General features: G+C 42.0%; 2 protein-coding genes across 4 annotated transcripts in view; one reads left to right on the forward strand and one right to left on the reverse strand.

The window, feature by feature from the left end:
• Positions 1-6,511: 6,511 nt before the first annotated feature.
• ATP5F1C (ATP synthase F1 subunit gamma) lies at positions 6,512-25,290 on the reverse strand. Its single transcript, XM_023230534.1, has 10 exons — positions 25,131-25,290; positions 17,243-17,277; positions 16,546-16,677; positions 14,857-15,061; positions 14,124-14,267; positions 13,948-14,012; positions 12,029-12,184; positions 11,600-11,696; positions 7,311-7,347; positions 6,512-6,654 (listed from the first exon to the last, which is right to left on the reverse strand). Exons 1-9 carry the CDS (start codon positions 25,184-25,186, stop codon positions 7,341-7,343), a joined length of 897 nt encoding a protein of 298 aa, XP_023086302.1. The 5' UTR covers positions 25,187-25,290; the 3' UTR covers positions 6,512-6,654; positions 7,311-7,340.
• A 77-nt stretch (positions 25,291-25,367) lies between these two features.
• Positions 25,368-25,920, forward strand: part of KIN (Kin17 DNA and RNA binding protein) — a 35,569-nt gene continuing 35,016 nt past the window's right edge. For 2 of the 3 annotated variants that reach the window (XM_026454806.1, XM_026454805.2), the window contains exon 1: positions 25,368-25,574. In XM_026454806.1, coding sequence (XP_026310591.1) covers positions 25,461-25,574 — 114 coding nt within the window. In that variant the 5' untranslated portion in view covers positions 25,368-25,460. The remainder of the gene's footprint in view (positions 25,575-25,920) is intronic. The other variant, XM_026454807.2, reaches the window with a different exon arrangement.

Consider the following 25,920-nt stretch of genomic DNA (forward strand, 5'->3'; position numbering starts at 1 on the left):
TCCAGGAACTGGGCATGGAATCATGACTGGTTATGGGGGTATCTGCCCTCAGCCCCCTGACTACCCATCCTTGAATTATTCTGATGGTCCAGATTGAGTAGCCCACATGTCGGTGTCCATCCATTTCGCCCAGGTACCGCTTACTCTGTGAACCATCCCCGTAACTCGCCAGGTGAGCCCACACCCCTCTGATTGCTCTCACGCATAACTGCATTCACTTGGCTTCTGACTGCTAAACAGTTAAGTATTGCAACCTGGTTTCTATGATTTTCGGGTCCCATGAGCTCCGTATTTCTCAAATATCTGGTATATTCATATGTTGTCCCAGCTTGCTTCCACTGTTGTACCACCCTGTTCACCCCTGGTGGAAGTTTTAAAACTTGCACATTCAGGAGCTGCTACCTTGTGTCAGGTGGCACCTCTGTGCTTCATCCACCACCCATGCTCAAATCCTTACCGCCAGCCAGTGGGGGAATCCAGCTCCAAAATCCCATCTTTGCATCTGCTCTCTGAGACCCCTCCGGCACCAAACGTCCCAAGCTGGACTCCCCAGGAGGTTGTCTCTGAGATGAAGATTAACCTCAGAAGAGGGCTGTTGGGGTTATCACCTGGCAGAGAGGAGAGGAGGAGGGCAGGCAGGAAGCAGGACTAGGGAAGGGTAGTGTTGAGAAGGGAGGGGTTTGGGGAGGGGAAGGGATAGGGGAGAGGTTGAGGAGGAAAGGTGGAAGGGAGAGGAAGGGGGATGGGAAAGGGGAGAGAGCAGGACTGGGATAAGGAGACATTGGGCTGCAGCTCACAAAGGCCTCAGTCAAGCCCACCGAGAGCTGTGAGGCTGGAGTGGCCCTTTGCAGGGTCCTGAGCCAGGCAGGCGGTCTTTACGCTCTCATGCTGATCAGGCACTGGATGTGGGTGCTTCTGGAGAGGGCCATGACCTTGGGCAAGGTGATCTCCAGCTGAGGCCATTCCAACGAGGGTTGGCAGCTGGGGGCTGTGTGCTTCCACCATTCCCAGTGGAAGGTCCTTCTGAAGGGGGACCTGAATGGTGCATCACAGCTCCCACCTCCCCATAATACCATGATCACACTCAGCAAATTAAGATTGACACGATAATATCCCACAAGATAAAGTGCATGTTCAGATTTTCCCATCGTCCCCAAATGCCTTTTATGGCTTTAAATTTTATTTATTTTTTTTGAGACAGAGTTTTGCTCTTGTTGCCCAGGCTGGAGTACAATGGCGAGATCTTGGCTCACCACAACCTCTGCCTCTCGGGTTCAAGCAATTCTCCTGCCTCAGCCTCCCAAGTAGTTGGGATTATAGGCGTGTACCACCACGCCTGGCTAATTTTTGTCTTTTTAGTAGAGGTGGGGTTTCACCATATTGGCCAGGCTGGTCTCGAACTCCCAATCTCAGATAATCCACCTGCCTTGGCCTCCCAAAGTGCTGGGATCAAAAGACGTGAGCCACTGAGTCCAGCACGGATTCTTTTCTTTAGCTGGTGTGTCATGATCCATTACCTTCGTGATTCTCTTGCTGCTTAAATTGTCCCATATTTGGCCAGTGGGAGCCCTTTCCACTTGGCCACTGTATTCTTGTCCTGTGTCACCATCATTCTTGGAGGACTTGCTACTTGGTGCCAGTAGATTTTCCAGTTTCACCTTGTACTTCCCTTGCTCTAAGCTTGGAAGAACCATCTCTCTGAGGGGCCCTGGTTCTTTTTTTTTTTTTTTTTTTTGAGACAGAGTTTCGTTCTTTTTTGGCCCAGGCTGGAGTGCAATGGCGCGATCTCGGCTCACCGCAACCTCCGCCTCCTGGGTTCGAGCGATTCTCCTGCCTCAGCCTCCCAAGTAGCTGGGATTACAGGCATGCGCCACCACCCCAGCTAATTTTGTATTTTTAGTAGAGACGGGGTTTCTCCATGTTGGTCAGACTGGTCTTGAACTCCCGACCTCAGGTGATCCACCTGCCTCAGCCTCCCAAAGTGCTGGGATTACAGGCGTGAGCCACCGTGCCCGGCCCTGGTTCTTCTTAGAAAGGAATATTATTTAGAACCAAGATGTGTGCTAGCTGATCTTCATTACTACAGGGAAATCATTGCTTCAGGGCCTTTGTAGTGAAAAGAACTAAAAAATATGTGTCTTTTTTTTGAGACAGAGTCTCGCTCTGTCGCCCAGGCTGGAGTGCGATGGCCGGTCTCGGCTCACCGCAACCTCTGCCTCCCAGGTTCAAGCAATTCTCCCGCCTCAGCCTACAGAGTAGCTGGGATTACAGAGGTGCACCACCTCGCCTGGATAATCTTTTGTATTTCTACTAGAGATGGGATTTCACCATGTTGGCTAGGCTGGTCTCTAACTCCCAACCTCAGGTGATCCGCCCACCTCGGCCTCCCAAAGTGCTGAGATGACAGGTATGAGCCACTGCACCCAGCAATATGTGTACTTTTGAAGTGGAAAGTACACGCAGATGCCTCTGATTCAAGTCTAAAATTACATATCCCTTTCCTCCTCCCATGTCCTATTTGCATATCCTGTCTCTCCCAAAGTGAGAAACCTGGCTTCAATATCAAAGATTTGACTTATCCTGCAATGTCTTTGTCTCCTTTTATTACTTATTTATTTATTTATTTTGAGATAGAGTCTTTCTCTGTCACCCAAGCTAGAATGAAGTGGTATGATCTCAGCTTACTGCAACCTCTGCCTCCCGGGTTCAAGTGATACTCCTGCCTCAGCCTCCCAAGTAGCTGGGACTACAGGCATGCACCATCATGCCCGGTCATAGCTCACTGCAGCCTCGACCTCCCAGGTTCAAGCAATCCTCCTACCTCAGGCTCCTGAGTAGTTGAGACTACAGGCACGTCACCATGCCTGGCTCATTTTTGGCTTTTTTGTAGAGACAGGTTTTGCTATGTTGCCAAGGCTAGTGTGAAACTGCTGGGCTCAAGCGATTTGCCCGCCTCGGCCTCCCAAAGTGCTGGGATTACAGGCCTGAGCCACCATGCCTGGCAGCCTGTCTGCTTTCACAGTGTTTGTTCTCTTTTCATAGGATTCACCTCAGTGGTTTCATCATTAGCTGTGTAAAGATGACTCCTTAGTAAAACACTTTATCTCAGATTGTTCCTGAGTGCCATACTACCATAGCTAACTGCATCTAACGACTAATGTCTGCTTGGACGTCCAATATGTAACTCAAATGTAATTAACATTTGAGGGCTGTCCAAAACTAAAATCATTCTATTCTTTGCTGTATACTTTGAGGGGGTCGGGGGGGCAGGATCTGTGTTCATCTCATTCACTAATAAATAGTACCTAGCAGTTAGTCCTATTTCAATAATGCCTTTGAATAATTCATCTCACAATGATGTATAGAGTGGATTATAGCACAACTCTGTGAATATGTGAAAAACCATCGAGTGGTAGAGTTTAGAAGGGTGAATTTCATGGCATGTGGATGATATCTCAATGAAGCCACTATTTAAAGAGAGGAATTAGAAGTGAACAGTGGAGGCCAGGAATCAGGAACCTGTTCAAGAGCAGCAGCGGCAGAAATGGAGAGCAGCTGCTTCCTTAGCAGTGAGACTGCACAGAGCTTAGTGGGACACGAGATCTGTAGAATGAAATTTCTTCCTGAGATCAGAGCTCAGACTCATCCAAGAGGCCTGCTCCTTATCATTCTGTCTTGGGGGATGAGGAAAAGAGCCAAGAGCAATGTGGGAATGGCGAGTACTGGGGAATAGCGGTCAGAGCTGACGAGGGTTACAGCTGAGGACCAGTGAGCCCAGCTTCAGCCAACGGCAGCACTTTTTCTTCAGTTGGTGCCAGGAGGAGCTCAGTGACTGCACAGTTCTCAAGCTTCATTTAGAGAGTTTTGAGTAATGATAATAAAGTTTCTGAAAGCTTCAACTATTCCACATTAAAGCACACAGAAAAAGTTTCCTAAAGGGCACATTATAGACAACAGTTGTAATGATGGAAACTCAATCCTAGAATATTAAAATTAACAGACCTAGCTCTTTAGGTACCGTGTGCGTGTTTTCTGAAAATAGGATAGCTAGGAGCAGTGGCCCCGGCTTGTAATCCCAGCACTTCAGGAGGCCGAGGCAGGCAGATCACTTGAGGCCAGGAGCTCGAGACCAGCCTGGGCAACATGGCAAAATCCTGTCTCTACTAAAAATATAAAAATCAGCCAGGCACGGTGTAGTCCCAGTTACCTGGGAGGCTGAGGTGGGAGGATGGCTTGAGCCCAGGAGGCAGAGGTTGCAGTGAGCCAAGATCCTGCCATTGCACTCCAGCCTGGGCGATAGAGCCAGACCCCATCTCAAAAAAAAAAAAAAAAGATAGCAGTTTGAATTATGTATTAAACCTTATCAGTGGACATTTATCACTGTAATTGCAGTTATGCTACTTAGAAAAAGGAGAGGACAGAAGTTGGGGGAACATTTCAAGCTTCCTCTATGATTCCTTCCTACATGTCTAAACCACACAGCATTTCCAGATTTATCTTGCCTTTCTCGTTCTCTGTATTCGCAGTTTTCAGAATGTGCTTTTGAACAGATTTTGGACTTTGCTTTTTCTGCTTCCTTGGCCTGAAATGCCTTCCCTCCCCACCAGTTAGCTCTAGTAATTTAATTTCTACTGTTGGTCACTGGTCCTTCAGGACTGTTTAGACCTCCCTTCCTCCAGGCTGGATGGCCTTCTCATGCCCTGTCCTCTGTTCCCAAATTGAGTCAGCGTCTCTCCTGTGGCTCACCAATTGTAACTTACCGCATTCTGTCATTTGCTTGTGTTCCTTCCAGACTGTAAGTTCCTGCAAGGAAGCGTTTTGTTATCACTGTATCTTCAGAGTCAGAGTGCCAGTACACAGAAGAGCATCACTAAATGCTACATGGAGCTGACGATTACTTTTACATACAGCAGACATTTAACCAAGAATATGGCACTTATTCCCTGTTAGATTCTCAGTATTTTAAAATATTAGCTCATTTAATCCTAACGACCTTTTAATCTCCATCTTATAGATGATAAAACTTAAAGATTAAGTAACTTGCCCAAGGTCACTGCTGGTAAGGGCTGAGCTAGTATTCCAGTTCAGGAACAGATTATTCTTATATTGACTGATTTCAAATTCCTGCTTTTCCTTCTTCCATGGTGTCTACGACACTCAATTCACCCTCACAGATGTGTTCTGCTGTCCTGGAAACTGGAGGTGGGCCAAGCCAAGCTTAGAAGCAAAATACACAACAGGCTGGGCACGGTGGCTCACACCTGTAATTCCAGCACTTTGCGGGGCTAAGGAGGATCGCTTGAGCCCAGGAGTTCAAGACAAGCCTGGGCGAAATGGCGTGTGTACACACACACACACACACACACACAGCCCCCAGAGGCATGTGGTTCACTGCTAATGTTCCCCAAAAGGTATCCGGTGCTGGTTCACACTACACCTCCATCTGACTCCTCAGTGGTGAGCTGTTTCTTTCTCCTAGCCTCAGCCACCAACCCCCTCACAAGTGGCTCCTGAAAACTTTGAGGGGAGTGAGAAAATGACCTTGAAGTTCTGGTCAGTTCACTAAACCTTTCTATTCATTACTATGAATATAGTTGTAAATATTTAAAGAGTCTATTCTAAATACATGCATTCATTTGTTTTTAAAAGTCAAGAAGAGCTTAAGAATGGGTTTTATATTGTTTATAGTTTTATGTATTTTGGAATTTATATATTACTTTTGTAATAAAAAAAAAAAAAAACCTAAGTTTTCGATTTTAAACAAGAGAAAAGCCTGAAATTTTGGCATGGCCAAAACTTCCAGTGTGGAATCAACGCACGCATCTAATCTTAATTGTGATCTAAATGTGAATATCGTTACTTTTCTCAGTGTTTGGAAAAGATGTTTTAAATAATTTATTTAGAGTAAGTATATGCTTGGAATTTTGTATCCAGAATTCCAAGCAAAGGCCTCCAGTGGCATTTTTTTTTTTTTTGGAACAGAGTCTTGCTCTGTTGCCCAGGCTGGAGTGCAGTGGTGCGATCTCTGCTCACTACAACCCGCCTCCCAGGTTTAAGCAATTCTCCTGCCTCAGCCTCCTGCGTAGCTGGGATTACAGGTACGTGCCATTTTTGTATTTGTTTGTTTGTTTTTAGTAGAAACGGGGTTTCCCCATGTTGGCCAGGCTAGTCTCAAATTCCTGACCTCAAGTGATCCACCTTGAGTCTCGGTCTCCTTAAGTGCTGGGATTACAGGCATGAGCCACCGCGCCCGGCCTTATTGACTGTTCTTTAAGGCTGTAATAAGGCATAGAACCGGGCTGAGGTTGTGGCTGCAGTGCTTTCCCTCTACCTTGTCCCCATAGAGGCTACACATTTTAAGGTCAGTGGAGCACTATCAAATCAAAAGAACCTCTTAAATTATCTTCTACTAAAAAATTTTAACAGTAGCATGCTAATATTTTTATATGTTTTAGTATCATCCCATTTTGAAAACTATATCTAATGTTCTTTTATATAAGAAAAACAATGATTTTATTTTAAGTTGTTTATTGTAAGATAATTTACAAATATCTTGCTGTCTTCAGTAATTCAAATAATGGAGGAACAGTTTCTTCGGACAAAGACAGCAGTATGCTAAAAACAAAATCAACTGGCTGGATTTTCCTTCTTTACCTGAAAAACAAAGTACAGAACAAGTAAAAAAATCAAACAGCATTTTTTGGGAAAATAATGATGTCAAGAGATAATATTAATACCTATTTAAGTGGGGTACAGAGAACTGAATTTACACAATAAAGTGTTACTCTATACCAGTGATTCTCACATTTTGGTCTAGGGAACCTTTCATGGGGTTCATGAGGGCAAAACTATGTCCATAATAATGTTATTTTGCCTGTTTTATTCTCATTCTCGAGTATACAGTAGCGTTTCCCAGAGGCCACATGATCCATGACATCACAACAAAATGAATAGAGACAGATGAAAATCTAGCTGGCTTCTGCAAAATCAATCAGACATTAAGGGGTCCTGAGACCATAAAGTGTGACAACCACCACTCTTCACCACCTATATATAATATCTCAAAATAATGTTAATTCTCTATCCTCAAAGTTTATTTCCTTATATCTACATTTCTTATGATCTACACACTCACTACAAAAAAAGTCCACTAGCGTTGCCCAGGTGCTCCCGTGAGTTGGCTGCTACTATAAAGTGGCCGATGCATCTAAATCTCTCAGAGGACACTTCTAGGATTACTAAATTAGCTTCACTTATATCTGAATAGGTTTCTTTTCTGAGCAGACATGGGAAGAATGTGTGAACTTTACCTCTTGTCTGAGGATGGAGCTTGATTTTCATTAATCCCTGGTTATTATATTAGAAGAAAAAGAAACACAAAACAAGCAGGTCAAGAAGCAATCCATGCTAGTTAATCACATATGCTTTCCCATGGAAAAAAGTCAGTTTTTAAACTTGATACCTTGAGTATATCATGCAAAAATACCACAAGATTATTTTAAAACAGACTCAATGACTGTTATAAAAAGTCATAGATTTCAATCCAGGTTGGAAGCAATAAAAACATGCTCATGCAAGTAGGCAAGACTATGAACATACTAATTTAAATTACAATTTTTCTATAAATTAACACAATATATTTAGAGTTTTTTGTTGTTGTTGAGATGGAGTCTCGTTCTGTTGCCCAGGCTGCAGTGCAGTAGTGTGATCTCAGCTCATGGCAACCTCCTCCCGGGTTCAAGTGATTCTCCTGTCTCAGCCTCCCGAGTAGCTGGGATTACAGGCACCCGCCACTACACCCAGCTAATTTTTGTACTTTTTTTTTAGTAGAGACAGGGTTTCGCCATGTTGGACAGGCTGGTCTGGAACTCCTGACCTCAGATGCTCCACCAGCCTCAGCCTCCCAAAGTGGTGGGATTACAGGCATGAGCCACCGCACCCTGCCATATTTAGAGTTTTTAGGCTGGCAACTAATACTTGGCACCTCAGATACTATGGTTTACTCATGTTCTTAATTTTATTACTAAATAGCCAAATATGTTTATTTTGTTCTGTTTTTTGATCTTTTTCTTTTCCAAGTATGTTTAAATATTAAATTCTGGATTCAGGCCAGGCACGGTGGCTCATGCCTGTAATCCCAGCACTTTGGGAGGCCAAGGCAGGCAGATCACAAGGTCGGGAGTTCATCAGCCTGGCCAATATGGTGAAACCCCGTCTCTATTAAAAATACAAAAATTAGCCAGGCATGGTGGTGTGTGCCTGTAGTCCCAGCTACTCAGGAGGCTGAGACAGGAGAATTGCTTGAACCTGGGAGGTTGAGGTTGCAGTGAACTGAGATCATGCCACTGCACTCCAGCCTGGGCAACAGAGTGAGACTCCATCTCAATCAATCAATCAATCAAGTCTTGATTCATAATAACTGATGGGTTACAGAGCATGCAAGCCCATTCACAAGCAATCCAACCTTGGCACTGCAGAGCTAAGTTTTTATATAAGGATTTAGACCACCTTTCTAGAAAGCGAAAACTTAATACTCAATTTCCAATTACGTGGATTCCTTTTTCTAAATTCTTGGTTTTGTGCAGTGGCATGATCATAGCTCACTACAGCCTAAAATTCCTGGGCTCAAGCAATCCTCTTGCCTCAGTTTCCTAAATAGCTAGGACAACAGGCACATGCCACCATGCCTGGCTAATTTTTCATTTTTGTAGAGATGGGGTCTTGCTGTGTTGCTCAGTCTTGTCTTGAACTCCTGGGCTCAAGCAGTCCACTCGCCTTGGTCTCCCAAACTGCTGGGATTACAAGCATGAGCCACTGCACCAGCTGATTTTGCTACTTTTAAGTAGGGTTCCTGCATTCCTAAGGAAGAAATAGGCTGGTCCTCAATTTTGCAGAAGTTGTATCATCACAGGTCATACCTAATATTCCTTTTTCAAGAGCAAAAAAACCTTCTTGGGTTCTCTGGATCTCACACAGCCCACAAACCTTCAGAATGTAGTTCCTTCTCCCAGGCTTTCTCACACTTAAGATCCAAGAACAAATCGGCCTGGCTTTAACATGGGGTAGATAGCAAGAAGGATAATGGCTAAGAGAAGGTTTTAGTCCTTGTATTAGTCCCCATGTTACAGATGACAAAGTTGAGTAACAGTATCCTAACCGAGTTCATCAAGCTAGACACCATGAGACAGTATTCTGTGATGCTAATAGATTCACTGGCTGTGAATGGGTTAGTCCTAACACAGCTGTGCTTAGAAAGTAAAAGAAGAATGCTTAGGCTAGCAAGGCTGATGGATCCAACTAACAGCTTACACAAAGGTCCTTGTTGGCTCAATGAGTTCTAGCTGTGTCTCTCTGGCATTCTGCCCAGTTTCTACCCTTGAAAGGTAACACTTAAGGAACACTTTATATAGTGATGAATTTTTCCCTGACTCTTAAAACCATGGGCCCACATTTTCATACACCCAATGAAATGTTATTTATCCCTCTTCTGAACTTCCAGTTCTGAATACACATGACATTTCATTCATTCATTCAACATTCACAAAGAGGTATGTACGAGGCAATGGGGACACAAAAGTGAATACGATATGGTCCCATCCTAGCCTCAAGGAGCACACAAATAAAAACCCGATTCCTGATACAAGGCTGTAAGAGCTAAGCTAAACGGAAGACAGGATGCTACAGAAGGCTACCTCACTCAGACTGAAGAAAGGAGTGTTTTCTGGAAGAAAGGATTCCCCCAGTTGAGTAAGGAACGATACACAAGAGGCAGTCAGATGAAGAATCAAGGAAAAGGGAAGAAATAGTGGCTATTCAGGCTGCAGCACATGCCACTCCCTGGCTGGGAGAAACAGTGTGACGAATCTGTAGATCTGGAAGTAGATCAAGGTGGCTGAGGTTCAAAGACGTGAGAAATGGTAATGGTAAGAGACTGGACTGGGAAGACTGCTGCCGACCAGAAAATATAGCATCACATACATCAAGTTTCTGCAGAATGATTGTATAATAGAGAATGGATTTTGTTATTTTCCTCATAACACTGTCATAAAAATAGGCAAATTTTTTCTGTGAAGGGCCACACAGTAAGTATTTTAGGCTCTGTGGGTCACACACTATCACTCTTTTTTCTTATAAGCCTTTAAAAATGTAGAAACCATGCTTAGCTCCAGGCCACAGTTTAGTAACCTCTGCTCTGCTGTGATTTCTTATTTAGTATCTCTTTACTGCTAAGTTACTGTTACTGAGCTCTCTGAAGAGAGAGTTACTGAGCTCTCTGAACTGAGAGCTCTGAAGAGAGAGCTCAGTAACAAATACTTTTTTCTTATAACTCTTTAAAAATGTAGAAACCATTCTTGGCTCCAGGCCACAGTTTAGTAACCTCTGTTCTGCTGTGATTTCTTATTTAGTGTCTGTCTTTACTGTTAAGACCCAGCTCTGTGAAGAGAGCTCAGTAACAAATACTGTTACCACTATATCCTCAGTGTCTAGCACAGGGCCTGACACTTAAGGGGCACTCAAATAATTACCTTTTTGAACTCAGGAGAGAAATGACAAGGATCTGCATTAAATGGGCATAAAGAAGGGGAAAGATTCAAGAGATAGAAGGTGAAACTTAGCATGGTAACTGATTAGTAGGAGGTAAGAAGGAACGAGTCAAAAAGAACTTACTACCATTTTTATCTAATCACAATTACTTGTATGTTTCTTACCCTATTAGACCATAAGTGCCTTAAAAGAGAGAATCACATCCTTAACACTGTGTCTAGCACTGTACTGTGCACATAGTGGGTATTCAACTTAATAACTTTTTGAAATTCCCATTGTCTTAACCTTTTTTTCATAAACATTAAAGTTTTTCAACAACTAAGAAATTTTCTTGAGGAAAGCAATATATAGTTGGCCCTCAGTATCCATGGATTCAACCAAAGCTGATGAAAATATTTGGAAAAAAGACAAAAATAACGATAAAATAATAAAAATAAAAACCAATACAACAACAATTTACAAAGCATTATAACTAGAGATGATTAAAAGTATACGAGAGGATGTGCATTTGTTATATGCGCTACTGTGCTATTTTATATCAGGGACTTGAGCATCTTCAGATTTTGGTATCCTGGGGGAGGTGAGAGAGAGTTCTGGAACCAATCACTTGCAGATACTGAGGGATGGCTATAGTATCTTTTGGTACTGATATAGAAAACATAATGATTAAAAAATTCCTGGACCTTCCCAACATGCAATAGTTTATAGATTTATGTAAAACCAAATCTGAAACTAGCCCTGTAACTCAGAAAGCTTACAACTGTTTAAATTCCAAAAAAAGATTTCATAAATGATACTGAATTATCCACATCCCATTCCTAACGCTTTAGAAAAGTGAAAACTAAGCCCGAGTATTTCCAGCTGAAACAATAAAAATAAACCAAAGAGATCCCATTTTTACCACATCTTTGTAGCCTGAGAGTTAGGATGCAAGATTCAGCAATGAGTCATTTCAACTTCAAAAGACAAAAACAAAAACTTTAAAGCATCCAAACAAGCAGACACAGCAAGAGGAAAAAAAATTCTCTGAAGGCAACAATCTACAATTACTTACAGAGCCGCAGCACCAGAGATAATTTCAATCAACTCTTTTGTGATGACAGCTTGGCGGGTACGGTTGAATGTCAATGTCAATTTGTCAATCATCTCAGCTACAAACAAAACAAAAAGATTGCACAAAAAATCTGAAACTAGAGAAGAATAACTTGTTAACTAACTTTTGTTGCTTAATTTAAAAATAAGGGATTTTTGGATAACAAAATTGGCCTCTCAAAAAATGTTATGAAGATATTTTTACATCTTCGATAGGACACCTTTTCACAGTACCTGCAAATCAACTACCTATCAAGATATACTTTCCTACAGGCAGAGGAATATTAAGTTAATGTTGTTGATGCTACTCTCGGCAATGGACTCCTCTCAGCTGAGATTCACTGTGTGCTCACAAGCATTCCTGCTGGCACCATCCTTATTGTGTACTTACAAGCATTCTTGCTGGCATTGTCCATGGCTGTCATCCGGGCACTCTGCTCACTAGTGCTGGACTCCTTCAGAGAGTAGTAGATGATGTTGGCCAGATTGTATTCTTGGTAATTTTGTAGCACATCAGCATCAATATCATCGTAGATACTCATGCTCTCTGTTAAAACAAGTGATCAGTTTCTTTGAAGTTATACAGAATACTAATTCATCAAAAACAGCTTTTCAGTGTAAAACTCCTTTATAATTACAGAGCAGAAATTAATGTAAGATAAGGTAAATGAATCTGTTCTAATAATTTCATCTATTTCCAGACTATAGATAGCATATTTTTAGCAAAATATAATGTATAAATAAAGCATCTGATGGCCGGGTGCGGTGGCTCAAGCCTGTAATCCCAGCACTTTGGGAGGCCGAGACGGGCGGATCACGAGGTCAGGAGATCGAGACCATCCTGGCTAACACGGTGAAACTCCGTCTCTACAAAAAAAAAAAAAAAAAAAATACAAAAAACTAGCCGGGCGAGGGGGCGGGCGCCTGTAGTCCCAGCTACTTGGGAGGCTGAGGCAGGAGAATGGCGTAAACCCGGGAGGTGGAGCTTGCAGTGAGCTGAGATCCGGCCACTGCACTCCAGCCTGGGCAACAGAGCGAGACTCCGTCTCAAAAAAAAAAAAAAAAGAAAATATTCTGAAATACCAAACATTTCTGGTCCTAAGCATTCACACAAGGGATACTCAACCTGTGCAATAATTCCAACTTAGTCATTTGATTACTGAAGAAATCTGAATGTATCAATCTGGAAAAGGAGAGAGGGAAAACCTTTCTAAGCACATGAAAGAGGGGGAGAACTAGAAACTGACAGGAATTGTAGTTTCAATGTCGTAGCAATTTAGTAGTACATTTCAAAATTCATTCACTGGGGTCAAGTGGTGAAATAGTACTATATTTCATCAAATTGAAAATGGTACTGGTTGTAACACCTACTTTATTTCTCATTAAGAGAGAAAAAAATGTACTGTATTACAAATGATACTCCATTGGCTGGTAGAGCCATCTCAATTTCAGAAACATTAACATGTAAAGTACATACTTGAACATAAATGAAGTATTAGAAAATAGATGAAAATAGATGGTATATACAAGGGGAAAAAGCCTTAGAAAACTAAAATCAGTTCTAGAATATTATTCCAGGATGCTTCAATGATCAATGACGACTTTATTCCAACAATAAAACAAGAGAATTGGGTCGGTCAGTGTAAATTAGTTGTGAACACTGTTCAACTGTCTATTCTAGGGCTTCTGTTGTATTGTAGTCAGATGTCCCAAACATGAATTGCAAAGCCAGTTTCTAGCTACGCTCTTCAATCCTTGAGGACAAAAAAATCTAATGATGAACCTCAATAGGTACCAATTTGTTCAATTAATGACGGAATAGAGCAGGAATTATCGAACAATGACTGAATTAAGTATCATGGAAGTCAAGAGATGGCACTTCAACAGCCCCAGATGGCAGTGGCTCACACCTGTCATCCCAGCATTTTGGGAGGCTAAGGCGGGCGGATCACTTGAGGGCAGGAGTTCAAGACCAGCCTGGCCAACATGGTGAAACCCCAACTCTACTAAAAATACAAAAATTAGCCAGGCGTGGTGGTGGCATGCACCTGTAATCCCAGCTACCTAGGAGGCTGAGGTAGGACAATTGCTTGAACCCAGGAGGTGGAGTTGCAGTGAACCAAGATCATACCATTGCACCTCAGCCTGGGTGACGCAGTGAGACACCGTCAAAAAAAAAGGAAAAAAAAGCCCCAAATCATTTGCTATAGCGCTACTGCTACCACTACACATCTTGACACTGTCTGCCTTAGTGTACAAATCTCTTCATTCTACATGCCAAAAAATACATGTAGTAGAAAAACGACTCACCAGCACTTGCAATGGTATTAAGGGAAAAGATGGGCTTTTCTTCTGTCTTATAGGAGATGACAGACCTAGAATTGACAAAAACAAATGTAAATCTCAAAGTAATTTTTAAACTGTTATTCCAAAATATGAACAAAACATGAACATAAAAAAAGCTTTGATTTCTAAATCTTTCTTGCCTGAATCGATTAAAGATGATGGAGCCTTCATCAAATTCATATCCAGAATTTAGTAATTCAAGGGCAATGACTGACGCATCTCCAAAAGTGGGGGGCTTTCTTCCCACTTCTTTGAATGCCACCAGAAACTGGTCAGAATGAGTCCTATAAGAAAAGCAAGAGCTCACGTAGCTAGTCTAACACCACTTCTGAAAGAGCACAGGGGACGGGCAGGAGAAAACATCGTCACCATGGAGCAGGTCTTTAGGGGTGTGGGTGGTGGGGATTTCCTGAGTTGTTCCACACACTATCATAATTCCTTTCCCTCAGCACCTGCAAAGAACTAAGAACTAAAACTAAAGTCTGTCTTGTTTTATATTCATTTTGCCTTTATTCCTCTCCTTCTAATCCTAATGAACGATTGCTAACATTTCCGGGCTGGAACAGCTCCTCAGATGCCTCATTTGGCTGAATGCGGACAGCTTTAGATATTCACATGGCACTCAACTTATGATCCGGATGAAGAAGCAAAGGTAGAAAACCGGGGAAGGAAAACAGAAATGTTCCAATATATCCTGGAAAAAAGAAAAAGGAAACGAACACCTCCCTGTGAGTATACCAAAAAAGGCCCTGAAGAATATACCTTGTTTAAATAAACTGTCGACGAAGGTTTTGAGAGTTTGTCAAAACTTCCGAGAGAAGATTTATTCATGCTTGCACCGTTATGAAAATAAACAATATATATTGAAATTACCTATAAAGTATGCCTCTGATTTTGTCACCAATTCCAACAAGCATGACTTCTTTCCCAGCTGCTGTTAGTGTGGCAACCTCACTTTTCATCTGTTTCGCAACGGAGGAATGGATAGCACCGCACAGTCCTCGATCTGAGGACACACCAATAAGGAGGTGTTTCTTCTTGTCTTCAGGAACCTTGATATCAGCTTTTTCATACAAAGCTTAAAAACAAAAGCAGTAATTTTTATATGCAATTTACACTAAACACAGTACATCTCCAATTTACAAAGCAGTTGGTTATTTTCAAAATATGCATTCACATTTAGCTGGCAACTGCCTAGTATAAGCAAGCGTTCTTAGGACGGCTGTAAGCTGAGGCCAGGCACAGTGGCTCATGCCTGTAATCCCAGCACTTTGGGAGGCCGAGGTGGGTGGATCACCTGAGGTCAGGAGTTTGAGACCAGCCTGGCCAACATAGTGAAACCCCATCTCTATTAAAAATACAAAAATTAGCCAGGTGTGGTGGCAGGGCTGTTAATCCTAGCTACTGGGGAGGCTGAGGCAGGAGAATCACTTGAGCCTGGGAGGTGGAAGTTGTAGTGAGCTGAGATTGTGCCACTGCACTCTAGTCTGGGCAACAGAGTAAGACTCCATCTCAAAAAAAACAAAAAACAAAACAAACAAAAAACAACGCGCACACACACACAAAACAAAGGACAGCTATAAGCTGAGATTATTGAAGATTTGGTAGATAAATAGGGGGTTCACTGCATGATATTCTTTACTATCAAATTTGCATAAATCTTCCTTAAGTTAAAAATTCTTTTAGATAGCCTCAACTCCGGATAAGACAGCATGATCATAAAAAAGTTAAGAGAAAGAATGTAATTACAAGTTAAAATAGAAACTTCTTTCCCATTTCCAGCTCTTTACAATTTTATTTCCAAGATAAATTCATAATCAAGTATAAAGGCATTTAAAAACACAATATAAATTCTTTTTAAACTGCCATATCTCTTCTCCATTAAGAAGACTAATTAAGGATGGATTACATAAATTTCTGAAGGAAAAATGTCTTCAAGCTTTTGAAAAGATAAGAATGGTGATTAAGTATCTTGAAAATGAAGGTTCTCAGCTGCTTTTCCTGCTTCAACATCATTCGGATTCTTCTCACAACACCATCAAGAGTCTTATCTATGACCACCTGGTCAGCTCTCCACTGCAATGCCCCCTACCTGCCCCCACTGCAGTCCTAAAATGCCACACTACAAGGTCATAGGATGAAATTAAGCCCTTGCACCTAATGCATGGTTTCCAAGTTCTTCTGATGGTATACTTAGTAACCGGGGAAATTTCAGAATATTTTAAAAGTTAACATGGTCACGTATAGTGGTTAACAAATACACAGGCTCTGACACCAAACCACATAGGTCCAAACAGGCTCTTCATCCTTTTATATGTGATCTCAGGCAAGTTACTTAACTTCTGTGTGCTTCAGTTTTTCTCACTGGAAAGCAGGGATTCTAACAGTTCCTACCTGCATGGGTTGTTATCGTTACGTGTCAAGTGGATATAGATGAAAAATAAGTACGTGTCAAGAACTCGAACAGGCTTGACATCATTGTAAGCTCTAGATACAGGTCATCAGTAGTCTTCTTTGTGTTAAACAGTTCTTCCTAATTTGTGAATTACACTCTTCCCTTACCCAAAGATCCCAATCCATATATTCGAGCTGGTTTCAGCTCTCTCTCAGCTCGGGCATATTTTGCTGCTGCTACCATTTTCATAGACTTGGTAATTTTCTGGATGTTTTTGATGGACTTTAGTCTCCTGGTAACTGAAAAATAGAAGTACTGTGTTAAGACAAAGGAATTACTGTCTAACTTCATTGTGAATTTATTGAAATATTTGTCTAAAGTGCAAGGCAGAATAATGAGCACTTAGATAAACAATAAACAGCATGATGCAAAAACCAGTCTTAATAGTACTAATAAAAGAAAGGCAAGACTAGCTACTACTGAGGACAAGCAAATGGCAACATAAGACAATAATATACATTTAAAACATTAAATGGTATTGAAAATTGCCTTAACCACATATTCCGTAACATTATTTATATATAATTCCATAACATTATTTACCCCTCCCCACACCCACACTGGTATAGTTTTTTCTAGTTACGTCATGATCATTCTACAGACAACAGAACACAGCTTTCTCATGTGTCCTTTCTTACTGGTCTTTTCAGAACAAGACCAACGTCCCAAACATACAATGGAAATCCATTTGGTCAGTTTTGATCAAATATACAATGGGCTAAAGCAGTATATTTTTGAAAGTATTTGTATTTGTCAAAATTTAGTTTTTCTTAATTCACATATTGAAACAAACAACATACTTACTGTCTTTCAAAGTTGCCATATTTCGAACTTGAATCCTGAGGATAAAAGTTTTAAAATTGTTTCAGGTTTTTGAAAAATAGTTCCGTTACACAAGAAAAACTTTCAGAGTTAATATATTTATTTAAAGAATATCCCATAAAGAAGCAATGTACCAAATACAGGACTCAGAATGTATATGAACAGACATCTATTTAAATTCCTGAGTAGTGGCGCGAATCCCTGTATCGAAGGCCTCCTTTCATTTGGCCTGTCTCTAACACCACCTTCCCTAAAGTCAACATGCTCTACTGACTCCCACATGTTCTATTCCCACCTCCATATCTTTGCTTATGTTGTTTCCATAACAGAAAAGCCCCTCCCCTTGTTAAGCTGCCCAACTATACTTCAAGTCAAGGCCAGTCACTCTAAAAACGTCCTTAGTTCACAGTAACCTCTTCCAGCAACACTTAGAGTCAATGATGTAGTCAAACATGACCATACGTGTAAAAGTAGTTTATATCAACGGATTCTTTTTCAATTCAGTTCAATAAACATCTGCCAAGCTGCTCTACATTCCAGGCACTAGTAAACACGACATGGTCTCTGACATATTATTACCTCATAAACAAGGTTCATGAAAAATTACATTTACATAAAATGTAATATTTTTTCAAGTCTTTAAAATTGAAATGCTAATGTGCAGAAGTCAAAATGATTAGACTTAAATGAAATGTTGGTGAAAGATGAATATGAGAGAATTCCTGCCCTACTGGGAGAAGACATGCTAAAAACTATGAAATTATCTTCCTGCCTTCAAATCCATACAAAGTGCCTGTGTTTGCAGGCGAAGCTACGCTGGAGAATTGAGCAGTGAGTAACTGTGTTCACAAAGGAGGGACCTACGGAGGGGTTCTCAGGAACGGGATGTCATTTTAAGAAGATTCAGGAAAGAGTGAGAAATGGAGAAGGGGAAGCTGGAGACATGAGCTGGGTTTATCACTTTAAATAATTAATATTTTTAAATATTAAAAACAAATCAGTTTAAATCTTATTTGTAGGTTAGTAGGGAAATGAATGTTTTTGTAGGTTAGTAGGGAAATGAATGTTTATAAGCCCACAAATCAGTTTAGTATTTCAGCAAAGTATCTCAGATGGCAGTGACAAGCATAAAATGAGGTTGGAGTTTTGATGAATATTGAAAACATGGGGACATAGGCTGCCGCAGCCTCACGAGAGACCTCAAGAACCTGGACAAAGATGCTGGCAAAGCAACAGGAGATTAGATTTGTGAGCATTTAACTTCTTCACATGTACATTCGTAGCAGAAAAGAAAACAGTAAGAATGATTTAAGGTTTCTCTAATTGAATGACCTCGGTGGACGGTGACTAATATCGCTCATGAGCATAGATGAGATGCAAAAATCCTCAACAGTGTATTAGCAAATCGAATCCAACAATGTATTAAAAATAATTATATACTATCACTAAGTGGGATTGACTCTAGGTATGCAAAGCTGGTTCAATATTTAAAAATCAAATAATAGAATCTATTACGTCAACAGGTTAAAGAAGAAAAAAGCATACAATCAATAGGTGCAGAAAAAGCATCCAACAAAATCTAACACCCATTCATGATAAAGTCTCTCAGCAAACTAGGAATAGAGAACTTCCTCAACCTGCTAAAAAGCAAAATACAAAAACCTTGACTTAATGGGAGAGGCTAGGAGCTTTCCCCATAAGATTGGGAACAAGACAAGGAAATCCCCACTCATCACTCTTCTTCGGTATCAGACTCGAAGTCTTAGCTAATGCAGTAAGACAAGAAAATAAGAGGCATAGAGATTTGAAGGGAAGGAATAAAACTGTTTTTGTTCATAGATGACATGATTATCTATGTAGAAAATCCCAAAGAATAAAAATAACCCCTCCTAAAGCTGATAAACATTTATGACAAGGTTGCAGAATATAAGCTTAGTGTATATAAAAAGCTAGTTGCATTCCTCTACAGCAGCCCTGAACTACTGGAGTATGAAGTTAAAAATGCCCGCACACAATTATATGGTTAAAATTACAAACTTCATGTTACATGTGTTTTACAATTTTAAAAATCCACTAAAATCTCAGCAAGTTACTTTGTGGATATCAATAAACCGATTTTCAAGGTTATACGGGAAGGCCAAAGACCTAGAAAAGCCAAGCAATACCGTCAGGACTAACACTACCTGACTTTAAGACTTCCTTTGAAGTTACAGTAATAAAGGAGCAAAAACAATTCAAGGAAAAAAGGATATTCTAACAAACAAATGGTACTGGAATAACTGGACACTTACATGCAAAAATACTAATCTGTACGATGACTTCACGAATTTCATAAAAATTAACTTAAAGTGAACCACAGGCCTAAATATAAAATGCCAAACTGTAAAACTTCTAGAAGATACCACAGGAGACAATCCAGGTGCCTTGGGTTTGGCAATAAGTTTTTAAATACCACACCAAAAGCATCATCCATGACAGAAAAAATTAATTTGGGTTTTATTGAAATTTAAAACTTCTGTCCTGTGAAAAATACTGTAAAGAGAATGAAAAGTCAATCCACAGGCTGGGAGAAAATATTTATAAAACTCAATCTCTGATAAAGGACTTGTTACCAAAACAAACAACTCTTAAAATACAATAAGAGAAAAAACAACCCAAATAAAAAAATGGGCAAAAGATCTGGAGACTTCACCAAAGAAGATAAACAGGTGGCAGGGCTGAGTGCGGTCGCTCATATAATCCCAGCACTTTGGGAGGCCGAGGCGGGCGGATCACAAGGTCAGGAGTTCCGAGACCAGCCTGACCAACATGGTGAAACCTCATCTCTACTAAAAATACAAAAAATGAGCCAGGCGTGGTGGTATGCACCTGTAATCCCAGCTACTTGGGAGGCTGAGGCAGGAGAATCACTGGAACCCAGGAAGCAGAGGTTGTGGTGAGCAGAGATGGCGCCATTGCATTCCAGCCTGGGTGACAGAGCAAGACTCTGTTCCCCACCGCGCCCCCTCCAAAAAAAAAAAAAAAAAAAAACCCAGATGGCAAAAAGCACATATGATGCTCAGTAACACATCATTAGAAAACTGCAAGTCAAAACAGTAAAATACTACTACACACCTGCAAGAATGGATAAAACCCAAAAAACTGACCACCAAACGATGATAAGGATGTGGAACAAAAGGAACTCTCGCTGATTACTGGCAGGAATGTAAAATAGTACACAGCCACTTGGGAAGAAGTTCTGGCAGATTTTTACAAAGCTAAACCTAGTCTTAACTTATGATCCAGCAATCAGTATTTACCTGAGATGAAAAGTTATGTCCACATAAAATCTACACATGAGCATATAAAGCAGCTTCATTCATGATGCCAAAAGTTGGAAGCAACCCAGATGTCCTTTGATACATGAATGAATGGATCTAACTCTGATACATCCATACAATGGACCATTATTCACCAAAACCACAAAGGAGCTATTAAGTCATAAAAAAAGCCTGGAGAAACCTTAAGTGCATAGTGCTAAGGGAGAGAGGGCAGTCTGAAAAAGACCAAATCCTGTATGATTCTGGCTATACGACATGCCAGAAAAGGCGATGATCTAGCAATAGTTGAGAGAAGTGGTGGTCAGGGTTTTGGGGAGTAGAGGAGGGATTTTTAGGGGAGTGAAGCTCTTCAGTATGATACTGTAATGGTGGATACATGTCATTACACATTTGCCCAAATCCATAGAACTGTATAACAAAGAGTGGATCTTTGTTTTTTGGGGTTTGAAGACAGGGTCTCACTCCCCTCACCCAGGCTAGAGTGCAGTGGCGTGACCATGGTTCCCTGCGGTCTCGAACTCCTGGGCTCAGGTGATTCTCCCACTTCAGCATGAAAAATATTAGGTTTGGTTTTAAGAACGAATCTACTAAAGGAAAAGATAAAAGCTGGCAAATCCTGACAAGCTCTGTTATTTCAGAGCACAAACTACCTGCCATGACTGTTCTACTAGCAACAGCTTTTCATAATCACACTTAAAAAGTAATACCAGTTTTTGGTCAACCTTCCTGTTTTGGTGTAGTAATGACTTTTCTCCCTGAACACAACATTTATTGGTTATAACAAGTCACACTTGGATATTATGGTTTTAGGCAGACACTTCAATTGAATTGACACAAGTTTCTGGTCAGAGAATACTGTTTGGAACAAATTTGAATTGCATACCATATTTGGACAAACACAGAATGTTTTGGTTTCCTTAAGTACTTCAAGTCAGAGGTACGAAGAGGTAGCATCTTTTGTGATAATGCTATGCACTTACCCTAATTTCATGTGTTTTAAAGCACTCTCATGTTTAGCTTTCATTTAATTCTGAAGATGTCTATGTTACTACTTTAATTTTTAGGTACAATTTGAGTAAGAACAGTGATGAGCCAATTGAACTCTCTTTAGGGATAGCTTCCTTTACTAAATATAAATTTTTTGCAAATGAGGAGATAAAGCTCTGAATCATTGCACGTCCTGACATCCTCTGGAGATTAAGAAACACAGCAGAGGGAGAATCAAATGTACTGTGGATTACCACTATCTACCATGATCCCACAGCACGGTTAGAACAGCTGATGAAGGCAGTGGAGGAGGGAGTCAGGAATGACACCCTTCCAAGAAACTACAATTTGAGAGATTTTTAAGGAGTGTATTAAGATATATAAAAACTTAAAAAGGAAGCAACATTGGCTAATTCTCAAGGAAAAGAAAATTATGAAGTACTTCTAATTCTGATATTAAATGTGCAAAAGTCCATCACCTGCCACCAGCAAAAACTGACTCCTTCACACTTCTCTAACCCACACCCAGGACTGCATCATCTTTTTTTTTTTTTTTTTTGAGATGGAGTCTCGCTCTGTCACCAGGTTGGAGTGCAGTGGCACGATCTCAGCTCACTGCAACCTCCGCCTCCCGGGTTCAAGTTCTCCTGTCTCAGCCTCCCGAGTAGCTGGGATTTCAGGCACGTACCACCACGTCTGGCTAATTTTTGTATTTTTAGTAGAGACAGGGTTTTACCACGTTGGCCAGTATGGTCTCTATCTCTTGACCTCGTGATCCTCCCACCTCGGCCTCTCAAAGTGCTGGGATTACAGGTGTGAGCCACTGCGCCTGGCCCGACTGCATCTTCTTTTCCTCTTTTGGCAAGTCCAAGCAATCTTCTTACATTACATTTGATGTAGAAACTGTACTTTAAAACTCTTCATTTATGTAATGATATCTAGCATTTGGATCCCTATCAGCGTTTCTCCCACTGTCCTACATGCTTTGCAAATACTCTAATCCTCACCTAACCCACTGAATTGTGCACTTTTATTGCATATATTTGACAGATGAGGAACTGCTGGGACAGACACTAAGTAACCCACCCAAGGTCACAGAGCTGCTAAGTAGCAATCAGAATTCAATCCCTGCCATCTGAATGGAGCCCTTCAGGGCTGGCTACAAAATCTCTCTCCTTATACAGTACTACACTCTGCTGCCTAACATTTTTTACATTTACTAGTAAATATCTGCCCTTGTGGTCTCTGATGACAATTTGTCTTTTCTCTCCTGAAATGCCATCTCCTTTTCGGTGTATGTAGTTTATGACTACTGACACGTTATTATAGAACAGTTCCATTTTAGAGACTACTGAACTCTAAGACATAGAAATATGTTTTTCCCAGATTTGAAGACAGTAAAATCAGGAACTCTTTCTCTCTAAATTTTTATTTCCATTTTCTTAAATGCTACTTTAAAAAAAAAAAGGTTTAATTTTCAAAAAGTTAGGGTATTTTGCCGATACCCTAACAACTGTTAAAATAACCACTGTAAATTTAAGTAAGACTCATGTTTAATTTACGTTAGTATGGTAACCTCTCTGAAAACGAAAACTAAAACAATAACAAATTGTACTTTAAAAAACTTCCAGTAATCAAGACAGAAGCGTGGAAATATGCCTCTTCATGGTTCGTTAAGGCAAAGGTATTTTTTTCCCCTTCCAAATTAATTCTGTGGAGTGGTTTTAATTTCTGAATTCAAAAGGCAATTATAATTAATGGGAAGAGAAATGGCAGAAGAGGCAGGAAAGACATTAAGCACCAGGAGTGAAGGAACAAGTGAAAAGAAGAGGACAGAATATGCTTTCACAGTGGAACACTGTTGATTGATGACTTAAAACCAATATTCCAAAGGGATTAAGGTCAGGATTAGGACCTTTGTATGCTGATTGAAGTTCCGATTTCAGCTCCTAACAGTAGTTGTCTCGAACTGAGAGCGCTTATTTAAAACGATCCTTTACTAGCTTCAAATTATCTTACAAGTGCTTTTAAAAAAGATATTTCTAAAATTTTTTGTAAAATATTCTGTCTTTGCTTAGGAAACTCTTCCCATTTTTTTTAAAGATCAACTTAGAAACTAAACTAAGGTTCTAAAAATACTGACAGATAACATTAATGCGTGGCAAGAAGGTAAGGACAGGAGAGCTGATGTTCGCAGAGCACCGCTGCATGCCAGGCACTGTTCCAGGAAGCTGACCAAGACCTTATCTATTTGTTCACCATCACGTTTTGGCACTTTCCAAGTACCACTGGGTGCAGTGCAAGCACTCAGCTAACGTCTCCTGAGTGGTTAGTTAACAAGTGGGGCAATCTATACAACTGAGAATCCAACTACGGTGACCTTTTAATTCCCATGAATTTATTTTTCCGTATTAGAGAAAAAAAATCTGACTTCTAAGGCCAAGCCACCAAAAATTTTATGTGGCTAATTCACATCAGATTTCATTCTGAAAATCTCGTATATTGCTATCAGTGATTTGCTTAATGCAAAACGTATTTATTTCAATTAATGTTTTATGGTCCCTTCATATAAATTAGGATACAAAAAAACCGTAGCGCCTTAGAAATCCTCCATACTGTTAAGAGCAGGGAATTGCTACCACACAGCCTATAATCCCCTTAGCAGCGCGTCTGAAATTCTTCCAGATTCTGTCAAGCTTCAAAACTCAACACCACCACCCACAAACTAACTTTTACCTGCCCATTCCCAGGCCTTCTAATATGCATTCCCCCGGCCCAGGTCCCCCCACCTGGAACTAATGTTTAAAATTCTCGAGGCTCGTGGAACCATTTGGCTGCACGTCAGTTAACAAACACCACTTAAAGCCCACCGACCTCCTCCCCCTAGGACCTTGGGGCAATTTCATGACCTTGCAGGGTTACGGTTTCAGCAACTGGTTTCAAGGTAGTGCTAGGTGTCCTTCCTTCCCCGCCCTCAGACAGATCTGTACGGTCCCTTCTGCACCAAGACCACCCTCAGGGGCATCTAGGATGTTCGCCTTAGATGTTCCAGCACCCAGCAAAGCGTCTGCAACACGGAAGGTGCTCGACGGCAGCGCTCTCTGACTCGATCGAATCTTAAAAGGTCACTCTGTCCAGTACTGGAGGGTTTCAAAGGGCGTCAAGGACAAAAAGCACAACTTAACATTTCCCCTGGGCTATCGCTCAGGCTTTCGACACCTCGCGGGCCCTGAGACTGCGGGCCTGGCTCGCAGTGGAAGCTCAGGAAGTGTCAGATCAGCAGAGGGAACTCAAGACCGGCCGCAGTCCCGAGGTCCCGGGTGGCCCTCCGGCCTCAGGGGACCGGTCGGGACCTTGCTCCGCCGGAGTCCGGCCCTGCGCACGCCTCGCTGGCCTCAGAGCCGCTTCCTGCAGCCCCCGCTACCCGGCGCTTCCGAGGGGCCGGGGCCCAGCCAGGCCCTGCGACCCCAGATCTGCTCCCGCGCCCATCTCCTCCTCCCTGCCCCGTGCCCAAGCTCTTCCATCCCTTGCGGTCCTGCCGATCTTCCCGCAAGTTGCCATACCATTGAGGCTGCAAGGTCCAGGCCGACAGCCCAGTTACGCCCGCGCGGGAGAACATGGTAGCCGCAGCCCTGCTGAAGGTCGGTCAGGCAGGCCTCAGCGCGCATGCGCAGAAGCTTCCTCACGCGCCCCTCCCACCTCGCTCTCTTCTTCAGTCTCGTTTCCTCGCGCTACGCCTAAGGGAGTCTCGCGAGCGTTGTAACCCAGACTTCCCAGGCCCCACCTCTTTTCGCCTCTCGGCTGGGATTTGTCCCGCCCACCGCCGCCTGCCAAGTTCCGTTTCCGGCTTGCTGGGAACTAGGGTCTAGAAAGTGACCGCTGCCGTGGTCGCCATGGGGAAGTCAGATTTTCTTACTCCCAAGGCTATCGCCAACAGGATCAAGTCCAAGGGCCTGCAGAAGCTACGCTGGTATTGCCAGATGTGCCAGAAGCAGTGCCGGGACGAGGTGAGTGGGCCCGGAGGCCCCGTCTTCCCAGGAGGGCCCCTGGGAATCCAGGATCAGGTCCTGGACGCGGGGCTGAGGGCGCGGGGCCGGGGCTCCTGGGAACCGGGTCATGAGGCTTCTGAGGTCTGCACTGGGCGAGTCAACTACTCAGCGCACTAGAGCCGTCCCTCCCCGCAGCCCGCGGGCCCAGCGGGCAGCCTGTGTTCTGCGACCCCTCGTTCCTCCCTGGTTCCGATCCCCACCATCAAAGAAACGACATCAGAAAAGGTTTTGCAGCCCTCACAGGGGCGGAGATACTGCAATACTAGATGCCCGGGCAATGCCAGTAACAGTCATCAGCTCTGAC

The sequence above is a fragment of the Piliocolobus tephrosceles genome, chromosome 9 (genome assembly GCF_002776525.5).
Source record: "Piliocolobus tephrosceles isolate RC106 chromosome 9, ASM277652v3, whole genome shotgun sequence".
In the NCBI taxonomy this organism is placed as follows: Eukaryota; Metazoa; Chordata; class Mammalia; order Primates; family Cercopithecidae; genus Piliocolobus; species Piliocolobus tephrosceles.